The 15,806-nt window shown below is 29.2% G+C and overlaps 3 protein-coding genes across 3 annotated transcripts; all 3 read right to left on the bottom strand.

Moving 5' to 3' along the window:
* Nucleotides 1-418: 418 nt before the first annotated feature.
* Nucleotides 419-6,083, bottom strand: LOC108765547 (putative gustatory receptor 28b). Its single transcript, XM_018514310.1, has 4 exons — nt 6,008-6,083; nt 4,365-4,813; nt 687-1,769; nt 419-577 (listed from the first exon to the last, which is right to left on the bottom strand). The coding sequence occupies exons 1-4, from the start codon at nt 6,081-6,083 to the stop codon at nt 419-421; spliced, it is 1,767 nt and encodes a 588-aa protein (XP_018369812.1).
* Nucleotides 6,084-7,871: 1,788 nt separating this feature from the next.
* On the bottom strand, nt 7,872-9,400 carry LOC108765546 (putative gustatory receptor 28a). The gene is made up of 3 exons (XM_018514309.1): nt 8,309-9,400; nt 8,060-8,146; nt 7,872-7,976 (listed from the first exon to the last, which is right to left on the bottom strand). The coding sequence occupies exons 1-3, from the start codon at nt 9,398-9,400 to the stop codon at nt 7,872-7,874; spliced, it is 1,284 nt and encodes a 427-aa protein (XP_018369811.1).
* Nucleotides 9,401-11,923: 2,523 nt separating this feature from the next.
* On the bottom strand, nt 11,924-12,875 carry LOC108765545 (putative gustatory receptor 28b). Its single transcript, XM_018514308.1, has 3 exons — nt 12,348-12,875; nt 12,111-12,197; nt 11,924-12,016 (listed from the first exon to the last, which is right to left on the bottom strand). The coding sequence occupies exons 1-3, from the start codon at nt 12,873-12,875 to the stop codon at nt 11,924-11,926; spliced, it is 708 nt and encodes a 235-aa protein (XP_018369810.1).
* Nucleotides 12,876-15,806: the final 2,931 nt, after the last annotated feature.

Here is a 15,806-nt window from a genome sequence, read left to right as displayed (position 1 = left end):
AAAAGATTCTCTTCCCCTTCTTTCTATTATGTATGATACAAAAGTTCCAAAACTATCGCAAATCAATCATTATTTATTTTTGATTAATAATAAGTACCTCTCTCATTTAATATACATTTATTTATTTTCTGTTTATGGTTAACATACATTTAGTGTAACATTTTTAAATGCTTCTATACATATATTTATATGTGTAACTATAGTTATACAAGTAAAGAATATCGAACAATTATGTTTTATAAATAGAAAATATTTTTAATATTTAGAAATATATTCTTTTCTTCGTCTTTCATATCTTTATATCTTTATTCAATTATATTATCTGTATAATATTGTGAACTGTAAACTATTTATTTGCAAAAAATTGATATTTTCGTGAATTGTATCAAGATTAACAGATATGAGATGATGTTACCTATTAACTAAAAGCAAAATCACATGCAATATATATTAAATTAATAAAGGCAAATGATGGATCACTCACAGCAGCAAAAAGCGGCGCACCCACAGTGAGACCCTTCGCACAGAATGTATTTCGACGAGTGGTATGCAATATTTGCAAAGAAAACAGCTGCAACTGTAACGTCAGATGGAAAAGTAATTAATTATGTCAAAAAACAAAGAAGCATTAAAACACATGAAACATTTTTTGAACAATATACGAATTAAATTATAATTTTGATTACCTCATCTTTAATTTGCTTGTCATTAGTGCTGTTAAGTACATCGTGAATAGTAATGCCAATCTTAATGGCTTGATCTTTGCCGGTCTCGCATGCCCATACTATCAGTGCTGTTTTCATTAAATAAAACATAATGGATGCGATGAAAAATATGTAACAAAACAGTTTTTGTGAACTGGTTAATTGGAAGTTTAAAATATCTTGCCATAATATTATGCAATAATACAAGAAGAAAGTGATTCTAACGAAGGTTGTAATTATAGTACCAACGAGATGCAGACTGAATATCATATTTAGCATCTGTACTGCATCGTTGACTAACAGATGTTGTTTCTCTAGAGCTTTTAGCTCCATCAGCAAGAAAAAATTTTTCTGTTCCTGGTAGTTGCATCTGAATAAACGTGATTTATTGTTCATTACGAGCAGATTTGCCAAACTGTCATTGATTTTCTCAAAGCAAGCCTTTAACACACAAATGCAATTCATGTATAGCATATCTATCTGAAGCACTAACATAGTGATGTAGATTGAAAACATCTTGAGCAAAATAGGATATTCCAAGTAGAACAAAGAAGTCGATCCTTGCAGGAGTAAGAAAAGAAAACCGATTATATCCTTGGCGTGGATCAGCATAGACTGTTTCTGATATGTCTCCAAAGGCAATTCGGAAGATATCTTCAGTATGGTTTGAAATAAACGCATTCGTGGACCATCCCAAACGTATGTAGCAACCGCTATGAAACCGCTAAATATATAGAAGGCGTAAAGGTCAATACTCCTGCGTAAGCTTGTGGTCTCAAACCATCTAGAATGGTTGATCACATATACTGTCATCAGTGTGCAAAAACAAACGACACTCATGATGACAGTCCACAAGATTTGACATGGTTTCGAAATTTCGTAAGATGAAGCGTTAATTCTGTACGGAAATATTCCCAGAACGCGGCAGAAGATGAAACAGGGATGCATCAACGATTGAAAATCTGTCGCATGGAATAGTCGCCACCTCCTTCCTTCTTTTCTGTCTTTGACCCGTTCTTGGACTTTCGATGGACTGAATATCAATGAAGTATCGTGAAAGAATTGCTTGAAATTTCTTTGTTCCATTATCAATTATATAAATATCTTATTACGAGCACTTTAGTTTTAAGTGAGTAATTACGAAGGTTTCTTTTCTAAGTGTAGTTTTTTACTTCGTTTTCCTCGTAATGTATGCAAAAACATAGACTTTTGTGGTCTATTCACATCTAGTTAGTCACATTAATACTACCAGTTTCTGCTATAAGACACGACTTAAAGATCGTTTGTTAGCCATGAAGTAACCATGGAGCTGTGACACGTATCACCCTTGGGATACAATGCATAAAGTAATGAAATATGATTGCTGTCATATGAGCCATAATTGTACACATATAGATCATTCATTAGAATAATCATATCTGTACACATAAAACAGAAACTGTCGAATACATAATGGTAAATTATTAGTTTTTAAAAATATATTAATACCGACTGTCCGATTTCAAAATTGGACATTCATCGTTTTAAACATTTTGAGACTAAATTTTCTCTTGTTATTTAATAAATACATTTTTTATTATAATATTGTTTTTAACATATTATGATTGGATTATAACATTTGACATAAAAATATTATTAACAATACAGTTTTTTGTTTAATCAAAAGTAACTCATTGATATTTATTTTAAAAATTTGATTTATATCAGAATGAACTACAAATTATTATTCGGCAATATTGTGATATAATTATTACGATATGATAATTGCGATTTTCATATAACATTATATGTATTATTGTGCATAATATTGTATACTTTTATTATTAAATAGAGTTGTTTGCGTTTTGTGAAACATTGTTATTGTAGCGAAAGGTAGAGGAAAGTCGCCGATACTCACATAGGTCTCCTAAAGTGACACCCCCTTATTTCTCAGAAACTAATTATTGCACTTTATTAATATTAATAAAATCATGATCTGTTTAGCTAATTAAAGAAGACAAACTCATCGTTCATATATTTGTAGCTTAATTCTATACCAAATCAGCTAAAAATCAATTCTATGAATCTGAGGAGAAAATTCTTACGGTGTTCTTTTGCAAATTGTGTAATTAAAATAATAGTGACTGCATTATTGATAGTATTATGTCATTTTAAATGTTTATAGTTTCATAAATTAGTTTTCTTTACAGAATAGGATATATCTTTATTTTTAGAATAGGAATGTTGGTATTGTTGCCTACTATGTCAGTTTTGGAGCCTATTTTGTCAGATGCTCATGTTTTTGAAGTTGTATTTTTACCTTTTGTTTAAGAAATATTATTTTAAAAACAAAGTGGTATGTCAATATCGATGACTTTCCTCTAACTACTTTATATGTTTAAATATATTTTTATAAATATAAAAAAAGAGTATTGTAAGGGGTTTCTGGGCAATTTACACTTTAACGGTACTTTATAAAATGTATTTAGTTAAACTAGTAGCGGTAGTTACAATATATATATTATATATATATATATGTTGATCAAGGAGATGTCCGGATTTCCAATCATTCACCTTCAACTCTCTGATCTCTTCTCACTACTCACTTCTTCCGTCGTCATGCAACCAACCAACAACTCTTCCCTCTCCCCGCTAGGGGCCTTCCATCCATCTACATATATATATCGCGAGCGTGTTTCTCTTACAATATTAACCGATTGCGTTACAAGAATTGCAATTATAAAGAAGAGAGAATTTCGATATTTAAAAAAATATTTTTTACCTATTATATGTTTTATGAACTTTCTTGTTATGAATGCCTGATTTTAGATTGTTTGTGTAACATTGTTTACAATCTTTCCGTCACAAGAATGCGATGCGATCAAGAATTGTATTAAAATTAAAACATATGTAGTGATAGTACCCATTATCTATAAAAGCAAAATTGTAAAGTAAATGCTGTAACTTAATTTAAAGATATTCAAACAATTGTGTTAATTGATTGCTTACTCACCATTGTGAGAAGTGTCGCGTCCAGAGAGAGACATTTTGTAGAGAATGTGTTGTCACAATGCATTATTTGCAAAGAAAACAACTGCAACTGTAATGTTAAATAAAAAAACATTTACAAATTGATTTGGAAAACGTAATTATAAACTGTATAGTTATATAGGGTTAAACATTTGTTACAAGCTTATAAGCCTGAAAGTAGACGTCAAATCAAAAATATGTTTAGACAAAAGTTGATTTCATGGGGACAAATAATGATAAAATCAATTTAGAACGATTTTTCAAAGGTTATATTAGAGGTCGCCCCTACTTTTTTAAATGACATATGATTTTTTTTCTTTCTTTTATACATAATATGATTCCTCTAATTATTTTACATATAAAAGTATTAAAATAGGGATATTGAAAAATTGACAATTTACATTACAAGATATATTATACTTTATTTTAGAACATAAAATATATCTCGTAAACTATAATTTTTTTATAAACATCTTAATATCTTTATACACAGAGTAATGACATGAATGAATTGATGTAAAGAAAATATATAGTTGTTTTTAAAAAATGATATGTAGTTACATAATTGTAATATTTTAAATGCCCTATTCTGTATATAAAAAATGTATCAGGAATACGGAGAAAATAAATAGAAATTAAAATTTTCAATACCTCATGTTTGATTTGCTCGTCATTAGTGTTATTAAGCAGGTCATGAACAATAGTGTTGATCTTTATGGCTTGATTTTTGCCAGCTTCGCAGACCCACGCTATCAATGCTATGTTGACAGCAAAAAATACAACGCAGGGCATTGCATCTCTGTGATTAATCTGTCTGATCCAACTGATAGACAATCCATTTCGCCAATCTATCATATTGAAGTATAATTCGAAAATAATGGCGATGGTGATGTAGGTTATGGTTGCAAGAAGCTGCGGACTGAAAATTATATTTAGTATCTGCACTGACTCGCTAACCTTCAAGTGTCGTTTCTTCAAAGCTTTAAGCTCCTTTAGCAAAAAAGAGTTTCTCTGCTTATGATAAAACCATCTGACTAAATGTGGTTGATCATACTTCGTGAACAAATTTTCTAAATCGTTGTTGATCTTCTTGAAACAAGCTTTTAATACATAAACGCAATTTATATACAACATATTTATCTGAAAAGTTACTAGATTGAAGTACAATAAACATAGCTTGGCCGAGACGGAGAAATGCCAGTTGTGATAATCCATCAATGAATATACGAGTAAAAAGAAGAAACCAAAAATGTCCTTAGCATGAATTAGTATAGACGGCTTCTGATACGATTCTGAAGGTAATCTTGAAGAGATCTGCAGTAGAGCTTTAAATAAACGAATTCGTGGACCGTTTAAAACGAACGTGATGATTGTTATAAAACTACCGATTATGTGGAACAAAATAAGTTCAATAATTTTGCGTATGTTTTGATCGAGATCGAACCATTCAAAAATGTTTATTATTATTATCAATGTGCAAAAGCAGGCGACACATACAATTATAGTCGATAGAATGTAATATGGTTTAGAAATTTCGAAGAGTAAAGCGTTGATTTTATACGGATGCATGCCGAGAATGCGGCAAAAGATGAAACAAGGATTCATTAAGGACTGAAAATCCGTAGCGTGAAATAACCACCATCTTCTTTCGTCTATCTTGCACTTGACTCGTTCTTGAAATTTCGATAATGATAAACTGAACATGATTGGCGACGTGTCATGGATGAGTTGCTTGAAAATTGTTAGTCACATTATTAATTGTTTAAATATTCCGTTGCTAATAATGAGCACTTCAATTCTAACGTGATTATGATTATTTTTGAAAACTTTTTTCCTAAGTGTAGTTTTTACTTTTGTTTTTTTCGGAACGAATGAAGAAACTGTCACGAACTATTCGCTGTGAATGTAAGTTCAAAACTGTAAATTGCTCCTACGGATCATAAAGTATGACTCACGAATCATTTGTTAGCATGAAGTAACCATGGAGCTCTAGGAGCAATATGCACTTATCATTATTATGCATTGATGATGAAGTGGTCATTAATGTTTACTTTATGTACTTAATTTATCGATTTATTAATCGAGGTGTTTATGAATTACAAATTATTTTTGATGAGGCTATTAAGATGTAATGAGTTAATCTAGATTTCTATATAATATTGTTGTAATATATTGTATATTGCTGTGAATCTATTAAATGTCGTTTGCATTTTGCGAAACATTAACATTATAGCGAAAAACATACATATGAGGTCTGTTTGGAGAGTCTAACCTATGCCAATATCTAATTGTACCTGAATGTACCACTGTAGAATACGAGTATTCTTTATGAAGAGAATCTCTATTTGTGAGTATCCTGTCAAGCGGCATAATCTGGTAGTCCTTCAGTCAACAATGGTACGCAGTTGTATAAGTGTCCAAAATCGTGAATGTAGCATTTCTAAGTTCTCTACAATGACCGAATGCGTCAAGTAACGAATTTGTTCATGCAGTGAGAAAAAAAGAACGGTCTCATTTGTAAAAAAGCGTTGACTGCCGCTTCATCGCGATAACCTGCCCATCGATCTCATATTATCTTCGATTTTTTGACGAGACACGGATATCCGAAGTCTGACAGTCTCTGTATAGTTCGGATATATAGCTCCGTGTGGTTTTGGCTGTTTCCAAAATTAAAAAGGTAGAGATTTGATGATGTGGAGGACAAATGCAATGAGGCATTTGTTGGATATTTTAAACGCTCTCAAGAAAGATTGCTTCCGAAAATAAGAGCAGAGCTGAAAAAAAGTTGTGGCTTCCAAAACAGAGTACTTTGAAGGGAACGTAATTATTATTTATCCAAACAATAGTCCTTCTTTTCTATAATGTAAGATCGAATACTTTCCGAACATATCTTGTATGTAATGAATGCAAAGTTAGTAAAATTGAATTATATTGCACCGCTATTATTTAAATTTGAATTAATATAAGCATATATCTACATTAGAGTTAACTGTATCTTAATATTCCAACTAATAATTTTATTAATTTTTCAACAAAAGATACAGCATATGATCTATGGACAAAAAATTATCTTAACATAACTAGATTTTTACATTTTAAACACAATAACAGAAAGAAGCGATCATATTATAATACATTTCTTTCAATAAAAATTTAATAAAACTTTTTATAAAAATGAATAAAACTTGAATTATAAATGTATCTATAGACGAAATATTGATTAAATATTAAATTTACTTTAGATATAATTGTTAATTTGTGTAGGGTACAAGGTATCTGTACATCAGCACGAGAGCATGAACTCTCGTCCTGTATTTGTGTTTTACACTGAACAATCATAATTGCGTTTTTATCAAAGAGTACAAGTTTATTTTATAATAGTCACATTACAGACTGCATTAGGCACAACAGCGTAAAGTTCCAACCACGTTGGTGAATGCGCACTGATCGAGAACAAGTCTGATTAAACGCTTGGGTTCGTGATCGCGAGAAGACTGACTCGGCATTGTGATTCCCCACCATCTCCAGTTCGTTTTCCGAAAATATCCAATTTTTATTTTCCTCGGTATTCCTAAGATCATTAGAACCGCCGATCTTTTGATGGCGACTAACAAAAAGGCGCGGAGCCTTGGCGATGGGATTGGCGATTGCGAGCCGCGGGAATGCGAGATCATTATAGATGCCGAAGTTTCTTATTGATAGGCCGCATGGTCGCCAACATGAACCAAATGACGCGTTTTATTCGTGTTGTGTCAGTTGTGTGTCGCATATATTTTGTGTGTCGGGCCCGAGCTATATTGACGCATACGCATAACAACTTGTCTTAATTTTCGGTACAATCTATTGAAGTATAAATAAGAATTAATTCATGTATTAGATAAGAAATTCGTTGTAAATCTCTTCAATAAAAATAAATAAATAATCATAGTTGTAAAATACGTTACATATATTCTATTTTTGTATACAAAGACTTTGATAATTTAAAAGAATCTTAAAGCAAATATAACTATGTTATACGTTTAAATATATTTGTACAAATATGAAACATTGATCGATTACTTAGAGAGTCGTAATAAAAAAGAGAAAGTATTTTTAATATTAAAAAATAAATTGCTCTTAACGATTATATATATTTTATAAGATTCTTTGCGTGCTGATTTAGATTGTTTGTGTAACATTGCTTGCAGTCTTTTCATCACAAGAATGCGACAAGATCAAGAACTGTATTAAAATTAAAAAATACGTAGTGGTAGTACCCATCATCTAAAAGAAAAATCATAAATGAAATGCTACAATTTAATTTAAAAATATATTCAAACAATTACAGTAAATGGTTGATCACTTACCGCTCTCACAAGCGTCGCGTTCAGTAAGAGACCTTTTGCGGAGAATGTGTTATCGCAATGCATTATTTGCAAGGAAAACAGGTGCAACTGTAATAAAAAGTATTAAGTAAACTGTAATAAAAAATATCTAAAATAGATTTAAGAAAAGTGATTATAAACTGCGTGATTATATATTAAATATAAAAAATGTGTACCATTATACGGAATATTTTAAAAAAATAAATAGAAATAGATGTAATTTTTCAATACCTCGTGTTTGATTTGTTCGTCGTTAATGTTGTTAAGCACATCATGAACAGTAGTACTAATTTTTATGGCTTGACTTTTGCCAGTTTCGCAGGCCCATGCTATCAACGCTATTTTTACAAAATAATACGTGATGTAGGTTAGTACGTAAGTGTGATGAATCTGCTTAGTCAGGTTGATATACAATCCGTTTTTCCATTCTACCATATTGAAGTATAGTTCAAAAGTCACTTCGAAGAAAGATAAGGCTATGGTTGCGAGGAGTTGCGGACTGAAAATTATATTTAACCTTTGTACTATATCACTAACCATCAAATGTCGCTTCTTCAAGTTGTTAAGCTCCATCAACAAAAGATGGTTTCTCTGCTCATGATAGATCCACATGACTGAATGCGATTTATTGTTTGTTATGAGCAAATTTGTCAGATCGTCGTTAATTTTTTTAAAACAAGCCTTTAATACACAAACGCAATTTATGTATAGCATATCCATCACAAACACTAGCAGAATCATGTAGATTGTCGATAAATAGGCCATAATAGAGAAGTGCGGGTCATAACACAACGCTGATTGGATAAGTAAGAAAGAAAAACCGAAAATGTCCTTGGCGTGAATTAGCATAGACGACTGTTGATATGATTCTGAAGGTAGTCGTGAAGAGATCTGGAGTATGATTTGAACCAAACGTATTCGTGGACTACTTAAGACGAATGTGATGATCATTATGAAACTGTTGAATATGTAGAAAGAGTTAATTGCAATACTTCTGTGTACATTGCCATGGAACCATCCATAAATGTTTCCCATACATATTATTATCAATGAGTTAAAGCAGAAGAAACACATAATTATAGTTGATGGAATATTGTAAGATTTAGAAGTTTCGAAGGATGAAGCGTTGATCTTGTATGGGAATATTCCAAGAATGCGGCAAAATATGAAACAAGGATACATTAAAGATTGAAAATCTGTGGCGTAGAATAACCACCATCTCTTTTCTTCTTTTTTGCTTTCGATTTGTCGTTGGAATTTTGATGACGGACTGAACGTTAACGAAGTATCGTGGAAAAACTGCTTGAAAATTGTTAGTCTCATTATTAATTATATAAATATCTAATTAGGAGCACTTCTCAGTTTTAATGTGAGCAATTGCGAAGGTGCCTTTTCTAAATATATTTTCTTGCCTTTTGTTTCTTCTTCCTTTGAAATGCATATAGAAATATGGACTTTTCGCTAATCTATATTCCACATTCTGTGAGTTTAAGATTAAGACTGCCAATTGCTGTTATAAGACATTATTCTCAAGGATCATTTGTTAGTCATAAAGTAACCATGGAGCTCTTTGAGTGACCCTTATGTCACCCTTGGGATACAATGCGTAAAGAAATGGAATATAATTGTCATAATCTATGATCTATCTTTGCATATAATTTTTGCGTAATTTATTATCTGTCTTTGCATATAATTTTTTAAGACCTCGGTGGTCTAATGGCTTAGGACGATCGTACGGAATACAAGAGATCCGGGATCAAGTCCCGGCCGAGGTAATATTTTTCGCAATAAATTTATTAACAGTTTCAACATATTAACATCTTTCTAATATGATGCTTGATAATAGCATTAAATTATTAAATTGCTTGTCAATTTAATTCGCGATTACTAGAGTAGTTTTAATTGCGTTTATAGTCCGGAGAAACAATTCGGCGCGCAGTTTGAAAAAACTACAATATAGTATATATGCAAGTACATATATAGTGTATATTAGTAATTCAAGATTAAATTATTTAAAGCAATGAAGATCCAGCTTCGACTGTAATAGGCATTTTAAATTTCTAGTATTGATTGTGTTTCTCACATATGCGGTCTAAAATAAAGATTCTTTTAATAAAGAACTTAACAATTGCGTATGTCAATTAAAAATGGAATATTATTTTGAGTGTTTTTAACACAATTGTTTCAATTAATTTATATATCTCAAAGTCGAAATTTAATATCTAAGAATTTTTTCATTCACATTATACGAACAAAAATGTTTTATTAACATTTTCTTACGAGTTACTGCAACTACTCTTCTATGTACTCTACTTATTTTATATGTTAGTTTTAAATCACCCTTAAAGTCAAAATAACGAATATAAATGTAAAGTATTGTGTCAATTATTTAACATTATTAATTCATTAATAAATAACACAAGACGAATGAGTTACTTTAACTTAAAATTTAGAGTGGATCTCCTGGGACATGTAAAAAATGTTAAAATTAATATTTTCTTTTTTACTGTGTAGTCTTATTCGCATTGATATTGTAGTGAAAGATATATACAGGATGTTCCACCTAATATGACAAATGTTTTTATCTTTGTATGGTAAAGTCAAATAAAAAATTCGTTTAAACATAAGTTGTATCGTTTGACAAAGCGCAAATAATGATATAATTTATTTTCGAAAAAAAACAATTATCAATTGTGTCCTATTGACGATAATTTCAACACTTTAATTTTAATATAATCCTGATAAAGCTCCTTTTCTATAATCATTATCTTTGTTTTTTTCGCAAATGCTGAAACTGACGTGGACATTGTTCCCGATAAGTTTTAGTTTAAAATTGCTATGAATCAAAGTCAAAGATATACTTTACGAATTATTTGTTGGCATGAAGTAACCATGGAGCTTTTCGAACAATATATATCACCTCTTGGGATACAACATATGAAATAAATGGAACGTAATTGCTGTAACGGATAGATCCATCATCCTGCACATCTATAGATGCTCATTAGGAAAATCTTACAAAACATATAAAATATTTGCACACCTAAAAGGAAATATCGAATATTAGTTATCTATGATAATTGTCGGTTTTGAAGGATTTGTTAATATTCGTCCGAATTAAGATATTTAACTTTACTTTTTTAAATCACTATTTTGAGATTAAATTTTGCTTCGGTGTATATATATACATATATATATACGTATATATGTACGTTTATATATGTATATATAAACTATTGGTTTTTTATATTTCTAACTTAATACTTTTATACAAAATAATCACAGGAATTATATAGATATATATTATATGTTAAAAAATCATATAATTCCATTTTAAAAAGTGGGAATGATCTTCATATCTTTTTGACACCTAGAAAAAAGACAATGTGATCGAAATATAATTGTGATGTTGATAAATATAATTGTAATATTGGTTTTTAACGTACTGTAATATTTGATATGAATATTTTAGTACACATTTTTTATTTAAATTTAATTTTTATTATTAATTTTCCGAACTTAATTTGTATGGAGATTTATGATATGGAGATTATGATTTGCAAATTATTTCTTGGGTAAGCATATTAAGACACAATAAATTAAAATAGAATATTTTATATATATAATATTGTTTATCATATGATATCATGTACTATTAAATTATACATAGATAATACATAGATAATACATATATGCATTTACACATATTTAAATGTATTTGTACAAATATAAAATATCAGGTTATTATGTTACTTTTGAAATAGTAAAAAGCTAGGATGATATTTTTGTTTCCAAAAATGTTTTTTTATTATATATTTTTAAATAAAATTTTAATACCTTTCTAAATTAATCGTTTTTTGTAATCTTTCCATTGCAAGAATGCGATGAGATTAAGAATTGAATTAAAATTAAAAGATACGTGGTGACAGTACCCACCATCTAAAAGAATAAAAAATAAATGTTGTAGTTTAATTTTAAGATATTTAAATCATTTCTATATTAAATCTTCAATATTAATGTAAATGTAATTTACCGCAGTGAGAAAAGTTGCATCCACAGTAAGACATTTCATAGAAAATGTATTGTTGCTATGCAGTATTTGTAAAGAAAACAGGTGCAACTGCAACATCAGATAGAAAAACATTCATTAGCAATTTGCAAATAGATACAAAATATAATTATAAATCGGTCATATATTATGTATATACAAAAATTATGGTATTTGAATTATTAAAGAATATATCTAGAAATTAAATTTTTTTATTAGTACCTCATATTTTATGTTTTTGTCGCTGGTACTATTAAGAACATCATGGACAGTGGTGCTAATTTTTATGGCTTGATTTTTGCCGGTTTCACAACTCCATATTATTAATAGTACTTTTAGAATATGATACGTCAAGTAGGATATTACGAACGAGTTATGAACCTGCTTAGTCAGACTGATAGACAGCCCGTTTTTCCACTGCACTGTATTAAAATATATTTCGAAAGTAATCTCGATGAAGGCTATGGCAAAAGTCGCGAGGAGCTGCAGACTGAAAATTTTATTCAACATCTGCATTGTATTGCTAATCATCAGATGTTCCTTTCGTAGAACCTTAATTCCTTCCAACAGAAGTGGGTTTCTTTGGTGGTAATAAATCAGTCTAGGAATATGCGATTTATCTTTAATCACGAATTCTCGTAGAATCATTAGATTGTCATCGATTCTTTTGAAACAAGCCTTTAATATAAAAACGCAATTCACATACAGCATATTCAATTGTAATATTTGTAAACTAATGTAATGTTCCATTACTGCTGTTGCAAAAAACAACTCATTTGATTGATGAAAATGTAAAAGTGACGTCACCGATTGTCCTATTAAGTAAAAAAAAATGAAAATATCTTTAGCGTGTATTAACTTAGATAGTTTCTCAAACGATTTTGGAGGCAATTTTGAAGAGACTTTTAATATGGTTTGTAGTAAGCGCATTCGTGAATCACTCAAAATAGATGAGACTATTATTATGAAACTTGAGAGCATAAAAAAAAAGTTGTCTTGAATTTTTTCGGTTGTTTTTTTCGTGTTATTTAATACGTTGACTTCATAAAGCCTTGTCAGATCATAAACGCAGGTGACGCAGACAATAATAATTAATAGAAAGTAACGTGATCTTGATGGCTCGAAGATCGAAGCGTTGATCTTGTACGGGAACACTCCAAAAATAGAAGAGAAAATAAAGCAAGGATACAACAAAGATTGAAAGTCTGTAGCATGGAATAGCTGCCAACTTTTCCACATTCTGCTTTCCACTTGTCTTTGAAATTTCGGCGACAGATTGAACATGGTTAGCGAAATGTCACATGCGAACTACATTTAAAGTTATAGACAATAGTCTAATAATTATTTATTACACTATCAATACACTTTGACATTAATAAAATAATTGCAAAAGCTTATTCTTTTTAAAGTGTAGTTTAAAAAATTTTTTTTTTCACGATGAATGCATAAACTAACACACGTTCCTTCATTATCGGTCTACACCTGATGAATTTAAATTTGAGACTGCGAGTAGCTGCTATATGAAATAATAAGATGCAATTCAGAAATTATTTAGTCATGAAATAAAAATGTGTCATTTATTATTTTGTACTTCACCCTAGGGATGCAGCGCATAAAATAATGAAGTATTCGTCATGACTACGATACTTTATCCAGCAAATGTAGATCATATATAAGGCTAGTTAAGCCACGTGTAAAAAAGAAAGCATTAGCTGTATCAATTTAATTTGTAGTATTCATATTGTTAAAACAATTGCTTACTTATGTATAAGCAAGGATATACACTATTTTCATATAATTACTTTAAATTCAGTATATTTATTGTTAACAAAATTTATTATCTTATGTAATAATATTTAGTATAAAATTGATTGTAACGATGTTTAAACAATAATATTTAACATGAAAATAACAATACACATTTTTTATTCGAATGAAGATCGATAATTTTATTTTTCTTAAATTAAATTTATGCAAGTCATTATAATTTAAATAAATCATTTTCTCTTGATTAGTTTACTAAAATGTAATAAATAAGATATTTTATAGAAGATAAATTTATGTCTAAATTGTATTTATTATAAATTAAAGTATATATATGTATATATATATATATATTGTAAAATTGTAGATATTATTAACACAAACAAAAATAGTAATAATAACAGAAGTAATGTAAATGAATTGAATTAGTTTATGTATAGGTATTATAAGATCAATGCTATTTTCTCGATTAAAATTAATCTAACTAATATCTAAATTGCTTGATGTATTCTTTTAACTGATTTAAAATTAATAAGTTTATATAGTTTATGAGTAAGAAATTATGTTAGTTGATGCTTTCTGTTTCTTATGCACATACGAACAAGTATAATATTTACTAAGACTAAAAGTCAAATGTTATTATTGCAATAATTTATTTATCATCTCTTAATAAAAATTTAATTAAATTTTTATCGATAAAGGAAATTCAAATAACAAATATACTATTTGCATTTAACGAATTGTTTAAGTCAATTTTAAATGTTAAATTTACTTTCAAAATTATTTGTAGTATTTATGATAAATAACATGTAAAATTAATTAAAGTTAATAATAAATGTTATATTTTTAAACCTATTTATTACGTCATATGCTGAGGCTATACAGAGCGTTATGTGTTAGGTACGCCACGTATACTATGCTCATTATACTGAATGGCTACACTGAAAGTTATATTTTGGATAAACGTTTTTATTGATAAATGTTAAGTCAGATTTTAGATAAAAATAAAAAGTTAGATTTTAGTTTAAAGAAAAAAAATACATGCATAAAATCATTCTTGTAAATCACTACGTATAAACTTGTTACAAAAGGGATTTTTTGCGTAGTTTATGTATATATACACAGTTTTTGTAATAAATAAATTAAAAAAATATATTTATCTGATTTATTTAAAACCTTGTTAATTTTCTTCTACGCACTGTCCTTTATTTGCTGATTTCGATTCTTCAATTGATCTCTGCTAAATACATTTATATTTTCTAACTTTGGTTTTTAATAAGATTTTCTATACATGACATTTACTGATAATTTGTCACACGACAATTAAACACGATAGTAAAATATTTATTCATGGTCCAGGACATTGCATATGCCCGTATATGCGTTTTCAAAAAATAATCGAGAACCAAACATTTCGCGATATAGCAAACATAGCATACACAGCTTGATGTGGCCAGTCACATTAACTTCAAGAAAGCTATTTTTTTTTAAACATAGCGAACGTTATAACGTAAATAACGTTCAGTGACCTCATCAGCATTGTATGATCCACTTAAATAAATAAAATATTAACGTTCTATTTGTGCCATTAATTGTTAACATATACGTGATATGTTCTTACTTGTATCTGGTGTACGTATGTCTCTACAGAAGTAGGAAAGTCAGATGATTGTATTTTTACCCGATAAAAATAAAATACCGAAAACCAATAATTTTCAATATTTACTAATGCATGGTTCGATTGTACTTTCGTTTAATTAAATTCTTTCAGTAACATTGATAGCAGTTTTTCCGTCACAAGAATGTGAGGTACCCAAGAATTGTATTAAAATTAATAGATACGTGGTGATATTATTCGCCATCTAAAATTGAAATGACAAATTAAACAATATATACTTAACTAAATAGAGCTAATTA

This window comes from Trachymyrmex cornetzi, unplaced genomic scaffold, assembly GCF_001594075.2.
Source record: "Trachymyrmex cornetzi isolate Tcor2-1 unplaced genomic scaffold, Tcor1.1 scaffold5, whole genome shotgun sequence".
NCBI lineage: Eukaryota > Metazoa > Arthropoda > Insecta > Hymenoptera > Formicidae > Trachymyrmex > Trachymyrmex cornetzi.
This window is presented reverse-complemented; position numbering and strand designations above follow the sequence as displayed.